At 46.5% G+C, this 23,578-nt stretch overlaps 1 protein-coding gene and 2 pseudogenes across 1 annotated transcript; 1 reads left to right on the forward strand and 2 right to left on the reverse strand.

Moving 5' to 3' along the window:
• Positions 1-13,368: 13,368 nt before the first annotated feature.
• Positions 13,369-14,321, reverse strand: LOC123450983 (alpha-amylase/trypsin inhibitor-like). The gene has a single exon (XM_045127993.1). The coding sequence runs from the start codon at positions 14,319-14,321 to the stop codon at positions 13,554-13,556; it is 768 nt and encodes a 255-aa protein (XP_044983928.1). The 3' UTR covers positions 13,369-13,553.
• A 3,987-nt stretch (positions 14,322-18,308) lies between these two features.
• LOC123448387 lies at positions 18,309-19,013 on the forward strand (annotated as a pseudogene).
• A 3,193-nt stretch (positions 19,014-22,206) lies between these two features.
• LOC123450159 lies at positions 22,207-23,160 on the reverse strand (annotated as a pseudogene).
• Between the last annotated feature and the right edge of the window lie 418 nt (positions 23,161-23,578).

Below are 23,578 nucleotides of genomic sequence, written 5' to 3' on the forward strand. Positions count from 1 at the left end.
GGGCATGTAGGATTGCAATCATCGTCAAGCACAATGAAATCCACGGGTACATAGTTCCTATTTGCAATAATAAGAACATCATTGATCCTTTCCATGGGTTTCTTAATAGTAGAATCCGCAAGATGCAAATTAATAGAACACTCTTCAATCTCATTAAAACCCAGAACATCACATAAAGACTTTGGAATCGCGAAAACACTAGCACCCAAATCACACAAAGCATTGCATTCATAGTTTTTTATTTTGATTTTGATAGTAGGTTCCCACTCATCATGAAGCTTTCTAGGGATAGAGACTTCCAATTCAAGTTTCTCTTAAAGAGATTTTATCATAGCTTCGACGATATGATCGGTAAAGGCCTTGTTTTGGCTATAAGCGTGTGGAGAGTTTAGCATGGATTGCATCGAGGAAATGCATTAAATCAAGGAGCAACTATCATAATTGAATTCCTTGAAATCCAAAGTAGTAATTTTATTACTACTCAAAGTTTTAATATCTTCTACTCCACTTTCAATGCTTTTAGCATCAAGATAGATGGACTCAGAATCATTGGGGCGTTTTTCAACCAAAGTGGATTCATATCCAGCCCATCATCATTTGGTTTGACACAAGAAAACAAAGATTCAATGGGAGTCACACCAAGTTCTTTAAGATCTTCGTGATTCTTATCACGAGAACACGCCTTTTTAAGCCATTCATGTCTAGCATGAATTTGGGCGGTTCTTTCTTTGCTCTCACTCAAGGAAACACGCATAGCTTTCAAAGTTTCATCCATATTGATCTTGGGAGGAGCACATCTAACATTCAAAGCATCAATATCACTAGACATTCTATCAACGCTCTTAGCCAAATTGTCAATTTTGAGTAGTTTTTCCTCTATTGACGCATTGAAAATCTTTTGCGAGTTGATAAACTCTTTGATATTACTCTCTAGATCAGAGGGTAATCTATTGTAATTTCCATGAGTATTGTTGTAGGAGTTGCCAAAGTTATTAGAGGGGTTACTAGGAAAAGGCCTAGGAACATAGTTTCCTCTAAAAGCATTGTTGTTGCCAAAATTATTCCTACCAACAAAATTAACGTCCAAGCTAGCGTTGCTACTCTCAATCAAGGAAGACAAGGGCATATCATTAGGATCTAAAGGAGCACTTCTACTAGCAACCAAATTCATTAACTCATCCATCTTAGCACTCAATGAGTTAATTTCTTCTATAGCGTGTACCTTCTTACTAGTAGGTGACCTTTCAGTGTGCCACTGAGAGTAGTTCGTCATGATATTGTCTAGGAGTTTTGTGGCTTCTCCTAATGTGATTTCCATGAACGTTCCACCTGAGGCGGAGTCCAAGATATTTCTAGAAGCGAAATTCAAGCCAGCATAGCAGATTTGTATAATCATCCAAAGACTCAAGCCATGAGCGGGACAATTTCTAATCATCAATTTCATTTTCTCCCAAGATTGTGCAACATGTTCATGATCAAGTTGCTTAAAATTCATGATATCATTACGGAGAGAGATAATCTTAGCCGGCGGAAAATACTTGGATATATAAGCATCTTTGCACTTATCCCAAGAATCAATACTATTTTTGGGCAAAGACGAAAACCAAGTTTTTGCTCGATCTCGCAACGAGAAAGGAAAAAAGCTTTAATTTAATCACATAATTATCCACATCTTTCTTCTTTTGCATATCACAAAGCTCAATGAAGGTATTAAGATGGGATGCGGCATCTTCACTAGGAAGGTCGGAGAATTGCTCTTTCATAACAAGATTCAGCAAAGCGACATTGATTTCGTATGACTCCGCACTAGTGGCGGGAGCAATCGGAGTACTAATAAAATCATTATTATTAGTATTCGAGAAGTCACAAAGTTTGGTGTTTTCAGTCATGGTGACTTCAGCAAGCAAGCAAGCACACAAGCGAACAAAGAGCAAGCGAGAGAAAAGGGCGAACGAAAAAGGCAAATATTTTTTTGTAAATTTTTGTTTTTTTTCACAAGTGGGGGAGTGGAAAATGAGAGGCGAAAAAGTAAATGCAAGAGATGAGTTTGCGACACTTACTTGCATGATCCTCCCCGGCAACGGTGCCAGAAATTCTTCTGTTGCGGCAACACACAACAGCGCCAGAGATTGGCACGTTGACGGAGGCTGGGCTTGCGTTGATTTTTCCCTTGAAGAGGAAAGGGTGGTGCAGCACAAGAGCAGTAAGTATTTCCCTCAGTTTGAGAACCAAGGTATCAATCCAGTAGGAGAATCTCGTCAAGTCCAGAGTACCTACGCAAACGCAAAAGAGCTTGTACCCAACGCTATAAAGGGGTTGTCAATCCCTTCAAGATTGATTGCAAAGTGAGATCTGAAGGCGAAAAGTACCACGAAGTAAAAGAGTAAGGCTGAAAATATGGTGTGAAGTAGACCCGGGGGCCATAGTGTTCACTAGAGGCTTCTCTCAAAATAGCAAATATTGCGGTGGGTGAACAAATTACTATCGAGCAATTGATAGAACCGCGCAAAGTCATGATGATATCTAAGGCAATGATCATACATATATGCATCACGTCCGATACAAGTAGACCGATACTTTCTGCATCTACTACTATTACTCCACACATCGACCGCTATCCAGCATGCATCTAGTGTATTGAGTTCATGACAAACAGAGTAACGCCTTAAGCAAGATGACATGATGTAGATGGATAAACTCAAACCAATGATGAAAACCCCATCTTTTTACCCTTGATGGCAACAACACGATGCGTGCCTCGCTACCCCTTCTGTCACTGGGTGAGGTCACCGCACGGTATGAACCCAAAACCAAGCACTTCTCCCATTGCAAGAATCATAGATCAAGCTGGCCAAACAAAACCCTCAACTCGAAGAGAATTACAAGGATATGAAATCATGCATATAAGAGATCAGAAGAAACTCAAATAAGATTCATACATAATCTGATCATAAATCCACAATTCATCGGATCTCGACAAACACACCGCAAAAGAAGATTGCATCAGATAGATCTCCATGAAGATCATGGAGAACTTTGTATTGAAGATCCAAGAGAGAGAAGAAGCCATCTAGCTACTAGATATGGACCCGTAGGTCTATGGTGAACTACTCACGCATCATCGGAGAGGTCATGGTGTTGATGAAGAAGCCCTCCGTATCCGAATCCCCCCTCCGGCAGGGCACCAGAACGTGCCCAGATGGGATCTTGCAGAGACAGAAGCTTGCGGCGGCGGAAAAGTACTTTTGATGATCTCTTGATTTTTTCTGGAATTTTTGGGAATATATAGGCGAAAGACCTAGGGAAGAGGTGGACCAGGGAGCCCACAAGCCTGGGAGGCCCAGGCCCCCCTGGCCGCGGCTAGGGGGCTTGTGGGGTCCCTGGTGGCCCCCTGACTTGGTTCTCAAGTCCCCCGATATTCTTCTGGTTCGGAAAAAATCTTTTTGGAAGTTTCGTTCCGTTTGGACTCCGTTTAAAATCCTCCTCCGAAAAGGGTCAAAAACACGGAAAAAACAGGAACTGGCACTTGGCACTGAGTTAATAAGTTAGTCCGAGAAAAGATATAAAAGGCATACAAAACATCCAAAGTTTGACAAGATAATAGCATGAAACCATCAAAAATTATAGATACGTTAGAGACGTATCAGCATACACAAGCTTTCACCACCCTGGGAGGGTCCTTTCGTCATCAGCAAAAGCCTCAACAATGGATCCTATTACATGATAGACTTTCGACCAGATAAATACACCTGTGAAGAGGAGACAACCCGGCTGTGGAACATCGCTCACCTTCGGCCTTACTATACTTAGATCCATGGATCCTCACTTATGTACCTTCCCCAACTTTCGTGCATGCCCTTTTATTAATACAATAAATTCGGCACCCCCGGAACTCAGGGTCTCTGTTGTTTCAGCATATACAATGAGCACGAGTCTTTATTATCAACCTAAATCGCCCAAGAGGACGAGCCGCCAGGATGCTACCGTTCAAACATGGTTGCCATAAAGCCAAAGAGGACGAGTCGCCATGATGCACGGTTCAAACATAGGCGCCAATTGTGATCAGTGGAATCAAGCTGGCTTTAACTGAACCCCATATGTTTTGAAGTAGTAGCATTGTCTCGTGTAATCCTAGGCTGAGCTTTTCCCTGATCATGGGGTCACTTGGGGGCTTCGAACTCACTGAGTTTAGCTTTCTCAACCTCTTGGTCCGCAAAAAATTAATGATATATGATGGTTAGACCAGACTGTATGCTTGTGCGACTCACAAGTCAATCCATCATGGACCCTGAACTTGTCAAGGTTAAAACATTGAGCTACATCGCGTGAGAGCCGGCTTATGGAAAAAGGATAAACCATGGATTAACATACCCGCTTCACTCAAGCAAGACTTGAGCCTGATCAGCCAGTTTCCTCGTCGAGTCTCATTGCGCCAGCTTATTATACTTCCTATGGGTTATTACACCCGCCCAATTAAGGGTACGACCGAGCCTTGCAATCCGGTCTCCCTGTCGAGTCTCACTGAGCCGACTTATTCAACGTGACACATTGCCACCATATGGTACTTTCCTTAACTTTTTCACGGATGATCCAATGTTTATTACCGACTCATACAAAGCGTCCGGGTTATGCAGCTCTAGTTCTATGATGGCGAGTTACGCAGCTCTAGTCTTATGATGGATGTACGGTCTCCAAAGCAAAGATATAAAAGAAGGAGTGACACATGATTCATATATGAATCCCTTGACAACTTAAGATGGGATACAAAGGCTTAAAACATACACGAAGGCATGACACAAGCAAAGTTTTCAAATCCAGGCTATTACAAAGCTACATGGAGCCCAACATCTTGGACCAAAAATTCTCCAGAGTCATCCACATAACCCGGTTGTTAGCTTATCCAGGTTAACTTCATCCTGGTTAGCCCCGGGCCGACTTCTTGCTTAAGGCGCCTCCGGGTCATCCTGCGCCGCGTCTTCGGGTTCTTGGATCTGAAGGCTGTCCATATCCCAGTTGCAATTGGGTTAAGGCGTGGAATTCAGCTTCTTCATGCAAGATGGGGGATGGATCAACATTAGGGGCAAAGATGTGCTTACAACGTTGAGGAGTCAGATTCATCGGTTACCCCGAAAAGACAAAAGCTGCCACATTTTGCACTAGTCGGTGCCACCGAGTTTCACTTCGGTTTCCCCGAGTTGGGCAATAATGTTGTAATGGTTAGATTTATGAAGATACCTATATATACTCCTCCACCACCTATCATTCGTAGAGCAAGCGCTCAGAACGAACCAACACTTTCCAGATTCATTTTTCTGAGAGAGAGTCACGTACTCATGTGGTCAGATCAAGATATTCCAATCCTACCATTTGAATCTTGATTTCTAGCCTCCCCAAGTTGCTTTCCATCCAATCAATCTCTTCTACACATGCCAAATCTATGAGAAAGTGATTGAATGTTGGCGAGACTATCTTTTGAAGCACAAGAGCAAGAAGTTCAATGTACTACCGCATCTATTATCTTTTGGAGAGTGGTGTCTCCTAGATTGGTTAGGTGACGCTTGGGAGCCTCCTACTTAGTGTTGTGGAGTTGAACCAAGAAGTTTGTACAAGCAAGGAGATCGCCTACTTTATGAAGATCTACCGTGAGTGAGGCTAGTCCTTCGTGGACATAAGCCGTGATGGAATAGACAAGGTTGCTTCTCTGTGGACCCTTCGTAGGCTGAACCCTCCGTGGACTCGCACGGTCGTTACCCTCCATGGGTTGAAGTCTCCATCAACGTGGACGTACGATAGCACCACCTAGCGGAATCACGCCAAAAATCACCGTGTCCATCTTTGTGCTTGATCTTTCTAAACTCTACTCCTTACTTTGCATGTGCATGTCTTTAATTTTTGTTGCTATACTCCTATACTTGCATGTGTAGGGTGTGTATGACTTGTTATAAATGCTAAAATCTGTCAACAATTAAAATTGGAAAAATGGTAGGTTTTAATTTGTCAAGTAGTCCATTCACCCCCCTCTAGACATCCCTTCTAGTAATCCCATAGTGGTTCGTGCTACATCTACAAAGAATTGATCATTATAGCAAGATCTTTATTTCTTTCTTTCTTCTTCTTTTTGTTTTTTGATTGTGTGCATCCGTAATGTCTTTACGAAATAGCATTGTAGCATAGGCTGCATGTAATTAGTATCTCCATTATATTAATATATTCCCCTCGTCGAAAAACAAGGATCACACCCATCGCAAATTTGGAGGACCATAGTGAAAGGAAGCAGGGACGATTCTAGGGGGGTGAGGGGCGGGGAGGGGGGGGCTAGACCCCCTAACAAATTGAATTTTATATTACAATAGTGATTGTTGTAGGCAAATTTTTTTATTTCATATGAACTTTGCCCCCTCCATGTACAAACTTGCCCCCCTATGCTTGCATGTTGGCTCCGTCCCGAAAAGGAAGGGAAGTCCTGGTTCAAGGCTTGGTTCGGTGCATTGGTAATGGGACATCCACAGAGATTTGGAACCACAACTAGCTTCCAAGGGCGAGCTCAATGAGGCCCACTACGACTACAAATGGTAATCTTTCCCTTGTTTCATAACTGATTGATGAGACGTCCTCTAGATGGAGAGAGGAGCTAGGCTGGCATACGTTCTTGATCATGGATTCATAGTTGATTCTAGGCATACCGTTATGTACAAGGAACATGTTTTCATAAAAAAAAGTACAAGGAACATGGCAGCCTTTTGGTCTTGGACACATGAGAACGATGGTAACTTTAATCGGAATAGTGATGTGCTCGGTGTAATTGATATCTTCGCGATATTAATATATCATTTCTAAAAAATGAGAACAAGGGTAACTTTATAGTTCGGTGCCCATAAGATGCTCATCAACACCAAGTGCAATCGGGAAGGTCGGTTGTTTCTCGATGTGTGCAACTGAAATACAACACACTTGGCAAATCAATGTACTAATATATGGGGATCACAAGTTCCTTCAAAGCTTAAAGTCTTAGAGCCAGTTCTTTTGATAGCCTTTTTGGGCTTTTGGAATAAGGTGTCCCGTATCGAGCTTATTCTAGAAATCCAAATAAAAATATTTTTTAAAAGCCTACTGGTCAACTCTTAATTAGTAGGCTTTAAAAAAATAATTTTGGTTGGTCTTCTAGAATAAGCTGGATAGGGGACAGTTTATTTTAGCTTATTCTAAAAGCTATCCAAAGAAGAGGCCCTTAGAAACATGACCGACTTTGCATGTTGCCCTCTTTGAAGGGTCACTGATTCATGGTGACATTCTCTTCTGGATTGTTCCCCAACGAAATGTGTATGTGCATTGGTGATACGTCCCAAACGCATCTATAATTTCTGCTTGTTCCATGATCTTTTGGATGACATTGTTATATTTTTTGGCTACATTTTTATATCATTTTATACATATTTGGACTAACCTACTAACTCAGTGCACCCAGTGCCAGTTTCTGTCTACTGATGTCTATTTTGCAAGGTTTTTTACCCAATTTTCCGAAGCCCGAAAAATTCCAGGAAAAATATATAAAAAAATCAGCGTAACAGAAGCTTCAAGATCACCGAAGATGGGCCAGAGGGGTGCTAGGGGCTGCCCAGGCGACCTGCTGGCGCGGCCTACCCCCTGGGCGCGCCAGGAGGCCGCCTGGGTGGGCCCCACATACTTAGGTGCCCTCCTTTGGTCTATATTTAGTCCTTCGAGAGGAAACCCTTCCACAACTTTCAGAATCGTGTATTTCTCCATCGCTCTGCCGCCGCAGCGCTTCCGAGATCGGGAGCGTCAGGAGACCTCTTCCCGGCACCCCGCCGAAGGGAGGATTGACCTCCGGGAGCTTCTCCACAGCCATGGACGCTTCCAGGACGTGCCGTGAGTAGTCCTCCTTGGGCCATGGGTCCATGGCCAGTAGCTATGTGATGTCTTCTCTCCAATCTTGTGCTTCAATGGGTAGTCCTTGTAAGCTGCCCTACATGATCAGGGCATCTATGTAATTCTCTTGCTATTGCTATGCTCGGTTTGTTGGGATCTGATGGATTATGAGATTATGTTCATATTATTATGATTTATATATTTGATTATCGTTTTATATTATGTTGCTTAGTGATTCTTGCATGTTCTCCGTTGCTTTTTATTGCTTTGGCCAAGTAGTAGATCGTAACTCCAAGAGGGAGCGTTATGCATGATTGTGGGTTCGGGCCCCTCGATGTCTAGCTTGAGTGAAAAAAACATGATGTCTAGCTTGAGTGAAAAAAACATGAGACTAGGGGATGTGCTTGTTGCCACCAGGGAGAAAATAACGGTTCTTGTGACCACGGTTGCAAGGATCGTGTGCCTTACGCATAGTTCGTTAATGCAGTTGTCCGTTGCTTTGAGTTTACACTTTGGGTGGGGCTCGCAACTTAATACCGAGAGATGTTCTAGATAGATACCTCAAGGTGGATGATTAGCTAGTAAGTAGATGCTGATGAATAAACGGTCTACTTGTCTAGGCGTACTGCCCATTACCATTGAACCTCTAACTATCAAGTAGCATAATTAGCATTGAGGTGCATTCATATTTCTGTCAATTGCCCAACTGTGATTTGTTTACCCAAGCATAGTTGTTTATCGTCTTTTGGGAGAGAGACATCACTAGTGAACATCATGTGACTCCGGTCCATATCACCATCATTGTTTACACCTCCATCATTTACCACTTTCATTTACTTTTCCGTTGCAATCACAATTACTTTTCCGCTTGTGTTTTGATCATTTGCAAACTACAATGCCAGAGAGATTAACAACCTCTTTGTACTCGTTGGGAGCAAAGTTATTTTTTGTGTGTGCAAGTCCACGTCTTCTGCTAGCCACGACAGGAGACACCCACTTGTTGATCCTAGGAGTCCTCCTGGTTCGATAAACCTTACAGTCTCTGTGTTAGGAAAAACTTGCTGCTGACTACATCTCAACCTTCCACTTGGGGTAACCAAAGAGGAGCGAGAAGTATATACATCATCTCGTCATCAATTGGCCAGTGAGATGATGGTACAAAAGATGACTGAAGTTACAATCACACACGCAAAGCAATGGATTTCCGCTACGCGGGTCCTGTTATCGTATGGGGAATACACGAAGATGGTTGTCACACTTTAGGCAGTATGGTATTTCAAAAGAAAAGTTGTTTAGAGCATCTATAGTCAGACCCTTCAAACCCGTCTCAAGTGTCCGGGCACGTCGACCGATCACTAACCGGTCACAAAAACGTGTCACAACCGGACCCCTCAAACGCACGGGCTGACCAACACCCCTCATATCCCGTCCAAATATGGGCGGATATGGGGGAACAACCCGGGCATGCCCGCCACATCGAACCTGACATCTTGACCCCACCGCAAACTGCAACAAATCCACCCCACAGAACTGTCGGATCAAGTTGTTGTTTTCCTCTCTTCTTCCTCCTCGCGGCGTCCATCTCCCAACTCTGCCACCGAGCGCACTCCGTCGCCTAGTAGCATCTGCCCCTACCCCCCTCGGTCACTCAGTCAGAGGGATCATCTCTCCCGACCTAGTCATGGAGGGCGTCATCGCTGGCCCAGAAGACACCACGGTACGTCTGACAACTCTCTGGATGTGCCTTGCGCTCGATTGTTCGATAGAATGTCTGACCGCATTTGTTGGTCAATTTTTTTGGGGAATGGTGGATTTCAATGCTTCGTACGATGAGGAGTATAGACCGATGGAGCTTGATCAACTGATTCAAGATGACTTCTTCGATCATCGGATTCGGACGAGGAAGTGGACACGATCATGCTCATGAGTATGCAAGAGAAAATGGACCGGGAAGTGGAGCATATTCTTAATTTCAAGGGCTCCATCAAAGGGAGAAGAGTCATCAATCGGGATAGGGTATCCGGAGCAAAGCTACTGCAGAAGGATTACTTTGCTCCGATTGCATGCATTGGCAATGGAAGAATAGCCCCAAAGATTTGCGAGGAATGTATCAAGGTCACACAAACGAGGCCACCATCATACTAGAAGCGGTGGCATCACATGACTTATGGATTTGACATGCTTTCTTTGCAATGCGAGGTTCTCACAACGACATCAATGTGCTTCAACGATCTCCGGTGTTTAAGAGGCTTTGCAATGGAGAATCATGTTCGTGCAACTACATCGTCAACAGTTGAGACTACAACATGTGACACTATCTTGCCGATGGAATATATCCTGAGTGGGTTGCATTTGTGAAGACCATATCCGAACCACATGGCAACAAATAAATGCACTTTGCAACAATGCAAGAAGCAGCTAGGAAAGATGTGGAAAGGGCATTCAGAGTGCTGCAAGCGCGTTGGAGAATTGTTCGTGGGGCTGCAATGATGTGGGAATCAAAAACTTTATCACAGATGATGACATGTTGTGTTATTTTTCACAATATGATCGTCGAGTTGGAGGGTTAATTATGGTGTAGCCCAAACCAATGATTTTCAAGCACCTCGAGAACAAGTTGAAATCCCTAAAGATCAAGATGCACTGCTTATGAACTTTCTGCGGATGCATCAGAATCTCTGAGATCATCACGTGCACACACAACTACTGAATGATCCAGTGGAGCATATGTGGATTCATAATGAGAATCAAAGAGCATATGATTGAATGTGCACTTCAAATAAATTTGATGTAAACACTTCTCATGTTCGGTACCAACATTTCTTTTATGTGCGGCATTTAGTTTCTGTGATCGACGTGCATGGTTTTGCATGGATTCAAGAGTCCAGATAAGAGATATGTGGATGCACGGAGCGAAATATGAGGGGTCGTTTGGATGCGTCCGCGGGCATGTCCGGACGCGTCCGACGGTCGTTCGGATGCGTCCACAGACGTGCCCGGATGCGTGCACGAGGGTTTGAATGACCTGATTTGCAAGGTCCGGTTGTAGATGCTCTTACGAGCATGATTTTCACGCACCCTTGGCAATACATCACTTTGTCAGGAGCTATATTTTTTATCTGGGAAACATAGAACACAAGTTGAACCCCACACAAACAATGCAAATCAGAAATTTGGCGAGAGAGCCATGGGTTAGACCACCACATGGTATATGCAAGTTTAATGTTGATGGTGCTGTATCAAAGAGATGTAATAGAGGGACAACATATATGATGTGTCAGAGATGATCAACGATCCTGATCACAGAACCGCTCGCGATTCTGATCCGAAGCAACAAGATCACAGAACCGCTCGCGTCGCCTCCAGGGAGGCGACTCGGACGCCCTAGCCGCCGCCGCCCTCGACATCCCTCCTCCCCTGCTTCCCCGCCGCCGCCGGAGGAGGCCGGCGAGCGAAGCTCGCCCGGCGTACGGCGTACGGCGGGCCTTCCTCCCTTCTTCACGAGGGATCCTCTGGCTGAGATGCAACGGCGTTCCTGGGCGTACGGCATGGAGGCGGAGTTGGCGCGCTCGGGCAGCGGCCTGATGGGATCCTGGCGGCGCTGTGGGGGCTGCCGGCGGATCTAGGGTTCACAACCCCAGATTGGTTCTCCTTCTCGGATGATGCTGGATCTGAACATGGTGGTGGCGTGATCCCCTTCGTCAGGGATGACGGTCAGGTGGTGGGTCCTTGTGACGTTGCCGATGACGGCGGATCTTGGGATCCCGCTTCCGGGGACGTCGCAGGATGTGGTGGCCTGTGCAGGAGAGATGGGTTCTTCGAACAGATCTGGGTAAAAGCTTGCTTTCGGCTACTGCCAAAGCCGGCGATGGCGGCGTTGTCTACGTCGTTTCCTTCCTGAAGGCATCGCTGAGGAGAAGTTCAAGGCCACTCTTTGCTACCTTCGGGGGAAACCCTAGATCAGTAGATCGGATGACGGTGATGCTCTGGTGTCGTTTCCCTCTTGGGGGGCGTCATTCATGGAGGTACACACGGGCTCGAGGGATCATTGGTCGGCATCAACGATGGAGCGGCGTTCCTTGTGACACATCGACGTCGTGGAGTCTCGGCGGCGAGGCGCAGCAAAGTCTCGACGACGGATGCGTGATGATGAGCGCGCGTAGGGAGGAGACGCTGTCTGGCGCCGTGGGGGGACGGCAGGCCTTGCAAGGTCGATGCGTCAGTAACTCTTCTGAAGATGGATTGATGGAAAGCGGCGGCGACGACCTATGAGGGTGCGTTGGACCGGTTTGTGCCCCTGACCCGGTATGTGGCTCGGTCGGGGCCTCCGGCTTTAGATGTTAGGCTAGGTGAGAGGTCTGGGTATGTAACTCATACTTTCTGCACCCCTTCATCATTGGATAGGAGTAGCGGCAGATATTGCCAAGAGGGCGTCTTCAGATATATTGATGTATTGCATTGTAAGATCTTTGTGAATAATTAATAAAATGACTGCATGCATCTTCCAGATGCAGAGGCCGGGGGTCATCCTCCTTTTCTAAAAAAAAAAAAAAAAAAAAAAAGATGATCAACGAATTTATATGGGATCGTCGTCGATTACGTTTCCTGGAATTCTGGATATGCCTATGTTGGAGATACTCGCATGTAGAGAGGCGCTAGCACTTGCTTTGGATCTTCAAATCCGACAAGTATTGGTGTCCTCAGACTGTTCCACGGCCTTCAAGGAGGTGAAGGCAGGAGAGGGAGCACGTTGTGCTGCTATCATTAGAGAAATGAATCAACGAAAGATCATAGGAGTTGGAGAGTTGCATTTTCATCCGTGAGAGTAGAAGCAGACGCCATGAAGCGGATGGTTTAGCTAAATTTTCCAATGTTTGGTTTACTTAACCACATGATATTGCAACGACTCCAGTGAACTTATTTGATTGAGGATCGTTTTTATCCCTAAAAAACACATGCCCGGGTAGTAGCCTAGAAAAAACAAACATGTCCAGGTACCGGGTAGTTCCTAAAACGCATGCGTGGGTTTTCCATCTTTGCTCGCGATAATCTGGTCCCCGTCCGTCCTCTAGTGCGAGTGAGAGTGAGGTAAAGCAAAATTCCAAGGTATGTGACATGTAGGAAGCGTGTAGAGCTCGAAACAAAACAAAAGAACATGTTGAAACTCAATCGCGTGTGTGGAAGTACTTGCCCGTGGATACTCTTATTTGGTCAAACAAGGACAGCTCCTAAACTAGCGGTGCCTTCTGGCTCGTGTGGCCATTTTTTCTACGCCAATTGAATGGCATTGAGTATTGGGTGGAGATCGTTCCAATACGTGTTTTTCGGCCGCGTAGCTATCTACAATTGGGCAATGTGATCACCTAGTAGATATCTACCTTCATATCAAAATGTAAGATGTTTTTAAAGCTATTTAACCTACAAAACCGTCTTGTATTTTGATACAGTACTGTACAAGAACATGCACATGCACGCATGTGGTTATTACGCAAGAGCATTTTATTCATGCACGAGTTTATTGCTCACGTCGATCGAGTATATCCATTTCCGGCTTACATGTGCATACGAATGTATGCATCCAAACGCACTTATTTTGATATATAACATCGGATAGGCATAGACTTATTCTTGTCCGTGTGCTCGAGACCTCTTCCATGCATGGCCGCTCATGGGCAGAAGATGACCTGGTAGTTTGTGCCGCCGGGGCAAGTGAAGATGCTGGTGGCGTCGTCCTTGGGGTAACTGTACGCGTCCGAGCACTGCCCCTTGAAGAACCTCGAGTAGTCGGTCGGCCCGCAGCTGTTGGCCGCCGACCCCGTGCAGCAGTACCTGTCCTCCTTGAACACCGTGCACGCGTTGTTGCACCCTCCCGCCGCCCGCAGCTCGTTGGGGCACGCCGGCGTGATCACCTTCGGGCACCGCGGCCCGCCCTTGGGGCACCCGGGGGAGCCGGGGGCCGGGACGAACGACATGGGCACGTTGTACCCGTCGATCAGGGAGATGTCGAAGAAGTCCTGCCCCATGTACTTGTTGAGCCCGAACTCCGCCAGCGTGTTGGGCGCCTGCCCGTACTGCGTGCACCGCAGCTTCCCGCCGCAGTCACCCGTCTGGCACCGCCCGTTGCCGGCGCCGTCGAAGCTGCACCCCGTGCGCGCCCACACGCGCCCGCTCGTCGTGCCGGCCGGCACGTTGATGCTCCACGTCTGCCCCGCGTCCAGCTTCTGGCCCCCGCCGGCCGGCACCGCCGCCGCCCACACCGTGTACTGGCACTTGTTGATCACCGTGAAGGTCGCCGCGTCCGCTGTAGCGGCGACCAAGACGAGGAGGAGGATTGGGAGCAGGACGGAAGAAGTGGGGAGGGATGCCATCGTGTTCTCTCCTCTCCCCTGTACGTAGTAGAGCTTAAGTGTTCCTGTGGTGAGGAAGAATGGCATTCGTTTGGGTCGATATTTATAGGGTCGAGAAGAGTTGAATTCAACTTTTTGCAGCTTCTCGATGTGGTTGCTTGGCAGCTCACGAGCAAGCGGTTAGGCCATACGACAAAAAAAGCTGCGCGTGCTTGGTGAATTTGGGCGAAGCACAGCTTGATCCGATGGAGACATAGCTTGTTCACAAGTGGGTTATTCTTTGTGTGTGTGGAATTCTTTCCCGTTCCATGGAATTCCGCGACTCAAAGTTGATGGATGGACTTTTCTTCTCTTGAGAAACACATTACATACGCACGCACTCATATATATATATGTACATTGTCACTCCTATAATGGCATGTTCATAAATCTTATTCAGTTGAACATCTTTGATAGACTGGGCATGCAGATCCTAAGATTTTAGAAGTAATGCTTCGCAGTTGACGGGCATGCCATATCCAGGGACGAATTGGGGGGGGGGGGGGGGGGGGGGGGGGGGGGGGGGGGGGGGGGGGGACGGTTGGTAATAAGGCGCGGCGGCAAGCCAACCCCGTCGGGTGCGTATATGGGTGCGCACTGGGCGTTGTGCGTGTGTGCGCGTGTGTGTGTGCGTGAGGCTGCACGAGGCTGTTGGCGATGGAGGCGGAGGGGTGACCGCGTCGCCCGGGCAGTTAGTGGTCGCGTCGTCTGCGTACGGGCGCGATGGGAGCGCGAGCCAGGTAGACCGTGGGGTGCGGGACATGGGCGGGTGGGAGCGCCGTGGGCGCAGCGTGCGTACGAGCGCGCGTATAAAACTCGTTGGGTCCTTTGTGTATTCAGCAGCCGGAGCTGAGTTCGTGCTCAGTTCAGAGAAAATACAAGCGGCCGGCGGCGTACGTGCGCCGGGCAAAGAAATCTTGTTGTGTTCTCCTCGTTCTTCCTCCTTCCTTCTTCTACCTCTAGCCGAGAGTGAGGGAGGGTTGCGGTTCTAACATTTGGTATCGGAGCCTCGTGTGACCAGGGAGCTCGACGGCCATGGCGTTGGTCCCGTACTGCGGCGGGTCTGGGACGACGATGGCGACGTCGGTCCCGATGCTTACGGGGGCGAACTACACCACCTGGGCCATCAAGGTGGAGGCTGATCTCGACGCCGCCGGGCTCTGGGAGGCGGTCGTGCCGCCGGAGGAAGCGGCATCGGCGGTGATCGCGAAGAAGGACAAACCGGCGCGCGCGTATCTATTGCGGGCGCTCGCCGATGATCTGCTGCTGCAGGTCGCGTCAAAGAAGACGGCGGCAGAGATTTGGGCGAGCCTGCGGACTAGGTTCGTGGGCGCGGACCGTGTGCGTGCGGCGAGGCTCAGCACGCTTCGAGGGGAGTTCGAGCTCCTGCGCATGGCGGAGTCCGAAACCCTAGACGCGTTCGCCGGAAGGCTGGGAGGCATGGCGGCGCGGTATGCGGCGTTGGGCTCAACCCTGGAGGACTCCGCGCTCGTCAAGAAGCTGCTCGACTCGGTGCCGGACCGCCTGTACGCGGCGGTGGCCGGGATCGAGCAGTTCTGCGACGTGAGCACCATGCTGTTTGAGGACGCTCTCGGCCAGCTGAAGGCTTTCGACGAGAGGCTGCAGCGCCGGGGACAGACGGGCGGCGAACGGGAGGACGGCCAGCTGATGCTCACCACGGAACAGTGGCGTGCGCGGGAACGACGGCGAAGCGGTGCGCGAGACGACGACGACGACGGCAACAGCGTGGCGTCTAACGTCAGGAGAACCGCCGCGGACGCTGCTACCACTGCGACGAGCGGGGACACTTCAAGAGGGACTGCCCGCATCGGAGGAAGGGGCCGGTGGCGGAGGAACACGCACTGCTCGGAGACGTCGACGCCGAGAACGCCGGCCTGCTCTGAGCCGCGTCTTAGGGCGAGATTGTTGGGAATAAGGCGCGGCGGCGAGCCGACCACGTCGGGTGCGTATATGGGTGCGCACTGGGCGTGGTGGGCAAGCCGGGTTTGCGCGCGTGTGTGTGTGTGTGTGTGTGTGCGTGAGCCAGCGCATGTGTGTGTGAGGCTGCATGAGGCTGTTGGCGATGGAGGCGGAGGGGTGACCGCGTCGCCCGGGCAGTTAGTGGTCGCGTCGTCTGCGTACGGGCGCGACGGGAGCGCGAGCCAGGTAGACCGTGGGGTGCGGGGCGTGGGCGAGTGGGAGCGCCGTGGGCGCAGCGTGCGTACGAGCGCGCGTATAAAACTCGTTGGGTCCTCTGTGTATTCAGCAGCCGGAGCTGAGTTCGTGCTCAGTTCAGAGAAAATACAAGCGGCCCTTCGTGCGGCCGGCGACGTACGTGCGCCGGGCAAAGAAATCTTGCTGTGTTCTCCTCGTTCTTCCTCCTTCCTTCTTCTACCTCTAGCCGAGAGTGAGGGAGGGCTGCGGTTCTAGGAGGGGGGGGGGGGCTAGACCACAATGCCACAAATTTCCTAAAACATGGAAGCTTTCTCAAATTGCCTTTTCCGTGCCTTCATCCTGACTTCGTCCCTGGCCATATGGTTGAACAAGTATCTTCGAAAAATGTGAAATAAATATAGAAAAACCCTGCCACCCGTGTTAAGTTTAGTACTTGAATTGGTAGGTTCAACCACAAGGAACCTAGTCATTTGAGCTATGCACATTCCAGCGAAGTGTCAATTTGTCCTCCGAGAAGATTTCGGGTATTCATAAAGATGGAACGTGTGCAGGTGTTTTTGTTTAAAAAATACTAGTGTGTACCTTTATTCCGTGTCCATTTCGTATTCATTAATAAATTAAGATTACAACTTCATTTCAGATTCAGTTTCTATTTTATTCTTTTCATGCAACATAGCTATTATAGAATGAATTCAATGTTCTTTTACGAAATACTTGTACCTTCATTCACACATGAGTAATCGACTACCATTTTAAGTACTCCACAATGGAAGTGTTTGTAGCACGTATATATACAACAAACTATAAAGTAACTTTTACAACTAAAAATTACAATAAAATCTTTCAGAAAAATCCTCTCCATGTTAAAACATTTTCAAGACAAAATTATAGGAAGATCCAAATAAAAGGCATTACGCTTAGACTAGAGCATTGATAATATCACTCATACACCTACACAAACTTGGTTACCAGTAAAGTTTGTAGGGAGCTCCTTGTGTTCACCAAAACAAATGAAACTTGTTGGTCACTAACGTGTTTGGAGCCAAGATGATCCCCTATAAGTACAAAATATCGAACCGTATGATCTCAAGGAAAGATTCAATTCCACACAAAAGAATTCAAAAGTGTGATAAACCCTTCTAGTGAATCCGAAATCATCTTGAAGGACAAGTCAGCACATCAATTTTGAGTTAGCAAATTCCATGGCTACACACATAACTGTGCTATAGTTCAGTCAGGAACACCAAGCATGCGTAGCTCGGTGGTGGCTTGGATCGATCTTGGCAGCCTCAGCACTCATCACACTCGTGTGTGTGGCCTAACCGATTGCTCGTGAGCTGCGATAGCAACCACGTCGAGAAGCTACAAAAGGTTGAATTCAACTCTTCCTGACCCTGTAAATATCGATCATTCTTCCTCAGACGGGAACGTTATTACTGGATGTATCTACATCCTATATGAACAAAACAATTTAATAATTCAAGAAAAGTCAAAAAAATATAATAATAATTTTGAAATAGTCTTGACCTTTCATTGCACTTGTGAGAAAAGTTTCACGGAAGGAAAATCATACTTTGACTTATTTTCAAAAAAGATAAATTTTTGGCAAACTAGTGTGAATTGTGATCTATAATAGCAAATATTTTGTCTTTTTTGCCCAGAAGTCAATTGTTCGTTTTTTGTGTGGAAATTTATACAAGTTTAGTCTAAAAATGCTTCTAAACTATTTTGTCCTTTTGTTTGAATTATTATATAAGAAAAACTTCATATAGGGTATACCTACCACCAAGAACCAAAGTGTATTTCTCATTCTTCCTCACCATAATAGCATGCTTGCTCTACTTCAGGGGAGAGAACACAATGGCGTCCCTTCCCGCTTCTTCCATCGTCCATGTCCTCCTCCTCGAGGTCGTCTCCGACACTGAAGCGGCGACCTTCACGGTCACCAACAAGTGCGAGTACACCGTGTGAATGCCGGTTGTGCCATCTGGTGGGGGCAGGAAGCCGGATGCGGGACATATGTGGATCGTCAGCATGCTCGTCGGCACATCAAACACGCGCGTATGAGCACGCACGGGCACCAACTTCTATGGCGCCGACAAATGGCAATGTTATACGGGTGATTGTGGCGGGAAGTTGCGGTGCACACAATATGGGTAGGCACCCAACACGCTGGCCGAGTTCGGGCTCAACAAGTACATGAACCTCAACTTCTTCGACATCTCCCTCATCTGGGGGTACAATTTGCCCATGTCCTTCCTACCCACCCCCGGCTCTCTAAGGTGCCCCAAGGGCGGGCCGCGGTGCCTGACGATGATCATGCCGCAATGCCCCGTCGAGCTACGGACGACCGGAGGGTGCAACAATGCATGCCCGACATTCAGTTAGGACCGATACTGCTGCACCGGCTCGACGAAGGACAACTGCGGGGCGATCGACTACTCGAGGTTCTTCAAGGGCCAATGCTCCGACGCATACAACTACCCCAAGGACGACGCCACCAGCACATACACCTACCCAAGCGACACCAACTACTAGGTCATCTTCTTCCCACGATCCAGCTAAAAGTAAGTGGTCATGGAAGTGTTGTCGGTCGAGCACAAAGACAAGAAGAATGAGTATGCGATCTTATATACAAATAAGGGACGCCGATAACCATCACACATGTGGTGGAAGCAACACTCGTCGATACGATCATATGATCACATATTGTGTCATGTCATCGCATGCATGCACAAATGACCAAATTGATGATATCAGCATTAATATTTTGTCTTCTCAATTTTAAAAATATTTTATATCTTAAATAAAATATCCAATTGGAAAACCGTTTTCACCATTAAATCCGTCGCGATAAGATCTTCGAAACAAGATCTCATATCATATCAATATGTTTTGGTAAAAAAGAATTGGGCTAAAAGTTGGCATGTCTATTGCTCATAAATGCCAGCATGATTACACTAAAGTTGTCATGATATATTTCAACTTCTTTTTTTTTACATTTAAAGTAAATTTTGACATGTTATAAAAAAAGTTAAGAGACTAAGCTTGTCATGATGAATTACTGAAATTTGCCATGATCCATGAAATAATTTTAACATCATTCATAAATAAAAAGAATTATGTTGTCAAATACTTAAAAAATGCATGGTCAATGGCTCAAATTTTCCATGAATCATAAACTAAAATTGTCATGATGAACTATTTAGATTTGCCATGATACATGCGCTAAAATTTGCCATGGTTCATGCGAATAATAATGTTCAAGTTTAAAATACTAGAATTGCCATGGTCAAAATAGTAAAATTGTCATGATATATAAATTCAATTTTTCATGATGAATTACTAAAAATTGCCATGATTCATGAATTAAATTTGATGTGGTCAACTATTAAAATTTGCCTGGTTAATTAATAAAAAAATGAAACTCCATGGGCACTAGCACCCATGGTTTTATTGATATAGAAGAAGCATCCCTCATGAGAAACCAGAAATTCGTCCCCGACGTGGATCGAACCCTGGTTGCTGGAGACGCCACTGCGCTCACTTGCCACTAGGCTACAGCCTAGTTCTCTTGCCTGGTTAATTAATAAAAATTATGTTAAAAATAGTTAAAATACAATGATAGCTTTAAATCTAAAAGAAAAATTGGATGAAATTACGTTAAGTGTTCTTGCGACGAGGAAGAATGGCAATCGGTTGGGTCCATATTTATAGTGTCGGGAAGAGTTGAATTCAACTTTTCAAAGCTTCTCGACGTGGTTGCTTTGGCTGCTCACCAGCAACCGGTTAGGCCACACGACACAAGAGATGACGCTGCTGAGACTCAGGCCACCACGGGGCTACGCGTGCTTGCTGAATTTGGGGCCAAGTACAGCACGATCACATGTACGCGATGAAGTACAGCAGGATCACATGTACGCGATGAAGTACAGCACGTTCACAAGTGGGTTAGTATTCCTTGTGTGTGTGGAATTCTTTCCCGTTCCATGGAATTCCACGACTCAAAGTTTATGTGTGGACTTTTCCTTTATTTACTTTTTGAAAAACACATAATAGACGCTTGCGCTCACATGCACGCACACGATGGCGTCCTTCCCCTTCCCTCATCAACCTCCCAGTCCTCCTCCTCCTCCTCCTTATCACCGCGACACCGACACGGCGACTTTCACCATCATCAACATGTGGGCAGTGGCCGTGTCGTCCAGTGGGGGTAAGAAGCCGGACGCAGGGCAGACGTAGACCACCAATGTGCCGGCCGACACGACGGGCAGGTTTCGACCGTGTCGTGCCAGTATCTATAGAAGTGGTGCCTAATTAAGCGTCTATTATGTATAAATGAACACCGATGACTAAGAAAAACTTGAATTGTTTTTTAAGCATCTTGCATTGTACAAGGTTTTAGATTTACCAAGTTATCATAGACGTCCCATCATCGACGAAAACATCTTCTCTCACTAAAACGTATCGACAAAAATCCTGAAATAAATCAGAATTAATGCAACCATCAAAACTTAAACCCTGATGGATTAAAAATATCACTGTCCTTCTGATCATCCAACGACATGTTGGTTTGCCAGAAACAAGAGATGAAATGTCACAATAGTCACATGCGTGCTTGTTCTTGTAGACATCTACTAGATGACCACATTGCCCAATTGTAGATAAGCCGTGCGACGCCTCCTAACACGTATGCGTACTAGTAGGAGGCCAGCTAGCACTGGATCCGTACCTTCTTCAGAGCTCCATCCAAATCCAATACTCGATGCCATATAATTGGATCCGTGATTTCCTTTTAGTTTGCAAAAATTTTAAATCCACAAACTCTTATGGAATTTATGAACATTTCTAAAATCCATGAGCTATATATAAATAAATTTTTTATTTTCTTGTACTCCTTCCGTTTCAAAATTCTTATCTTAAGTTTGTTTAAAAGTTAATGTATCTAAATATTAAAAATGATTAGATACACTTATATCTAGACATATCTAAGACAAAAATTATGGGACGGAAGCATTTTTGTAACCGAGAGAAGCACCAGCTCAGTGTTTATAGGGCTAGTGCTAGCAACGATGGAGCTGCTAACGGACCAGCCGAAGAGGCATAGGACGTGCTTGGGCTGCTTTTACCTATACATAGGGGAGCATCTATGTCTCGTTTAGAGCAAGGCAGAGGCCATCCTCATCCGCGGCCCAGTAGAGACGTGGGTCACCGCGCTCATGTCATGCAGATGTCACGTTATTTTCGTTTTCTTCATCTTATTTTTACTTTTATTATTATTTAAAATAAATAGGTTCAACACTTAAATTTACTTGAAAAAAATAAAACTATGAATTTTAAAATATTCAACGTACTATAATAAAATGTTAGCACAATTAAAGAAATGTTCATATCTTTCGAAAACAACGTCTGTGACAATGCAAAAATGTTCCTGCGTTTCAGAAAAATGTATGTGATTTTGTGAAATGTGTTACAATATAAAAATATAAAAAATGTTCCATAACGCTAAAAATGTAAGTTATATTTTTTAAAAATATTCATGTGTTTTATTAAAGTTTGTGATACTTCAAAAATGTTTCCACAAATATAAAAAATGCATAGTTTAATAAAAAGGTTAATTTGAATTAAAAGTATATTTCAACATGAAGTTTTTTTTTAAAATGTTATCATATACTCCAAAAATGTACATAAAGGAATGGATGGAGTATTAAAAAGTGTTCAAACATGTATTGAATGAAAAATGTACACGGTATAGTTGAAAAATGTGTATCCCCCAAAAAAAATGTTTCATGTATACACTAAAAATTGAGTACTATCTAGTTACTGAAATAACATCATTATTTTGCGTGCATCGCTTGAAGAGCAGTTTCTTTCTTGCACAGCTCGCATATTCACAAGCTGATACAGTAGGGTCGTCCATGTAAATCTCATAATCAATAATCACATGCCGTACCGAGTAACATACACCAACGATGTTTCTTAACATGATCCCTCTTTCATCATATATTTATACGGATATTTGTGGGCTCGAATGCTCGATCATGGGCAGAAGACAACCTGGTAGTTGGTGCCGCCGGGGCAAGTGAAAGTGCTGGAGGGGTCATCCTTGGGGTAGCTGTACGCGTCCGGGCACTGCCCCTTGAAGAACTTGGAGTAGTCCGTCGGCCCGCAGTTGTCCGCCGCCGAGCCGGTGCAGCAGTACTCGTCCTTCTTGAACACCGTGCACGCATTGTTGCACCCGCCACGGGCCTGGAGCTCGGACGGGCACAGCGCCGTGATGTCCACGTCGCACCGCGGCCCGCCCTTGACGCACCCGTCGGCGGGAAGGAAGTCCATGGGCACGTTGAAGCCGTCGATGAGGGAGATGTCGAAAAAGTCAAGGTTGTTGAAGCCGTTGAGCCCGAACTCGGCCAACGTGTTGAGCGCCTGCCCGTACCCCGTGCACTGCAGCACGCCTCCGCAGTCCCCTGTCTAGCACTGCTCGTTGCCGCTCGCGTCGAAGTTGCAGCCCGTGCGCGCCCACACACGCCCTCCCGTCGTGCCAGACGGCACCTCGATGTTCCACACCTGCCCCTGGTCAAGCTGCTGGCCCCCGCCCGGCACGGCCGCCGCCCACACGGTGAACTGGCACTTGTTGGTGATGGTGAACGTGGCGGCGTGGGTGCCGGAGAAACAGAGGGAGGACGCGCAGGACAGAGGAAACGAGTGCCATTGTCATTGTGTGTTGGTGTTTCTCTGGTATGCGTGCTCTGGTCACTGTGCTAGTAGAGTTTGGTCTGAGGTGGGTATTTATGGTTTTTTACATTGCTCGGTTACGTGGAAATTTGACGTCTTCACGCACAAAAATTCCATGAATCTTCCACGTTACTAATTAAAGTTTGGCAAGCAGTGTGGACGTACGTAGTACTCCGGTGGGAAATTTTGGACGTGTATGGAAGATTTCCACCATGCAATCAGCTCACTTGACACGCTCACTTGACACGATAGCTCTTCTCGTGCGCCAGCCGCCGCCACCCCATCTCACCAGTTTTAGGCCGCTGCCCCGGCTCCCGATCTGCCCGGCCCGCGCTCCTCCAGTCCAGCGCCTCGCGAGCACGTCGCCGGCGCGCATCCTCTCCGCGTAGAGACAC

Source organism: Hordeum vulgare, chromosome 4H, assembly GCF_904849725.1.
Source record: "Hordeum vulgare subsp. vulgare chromosome 4H, MorexV3_pseudomolecules_assembly, whole genome shotgun sequence".
Lineage (NCBI taxonomy): Eukaryota > Viridiplantae > Streptophyta > Magnoliopsida > Poales > Poaceae > Hordeum > Hordeum vulgare.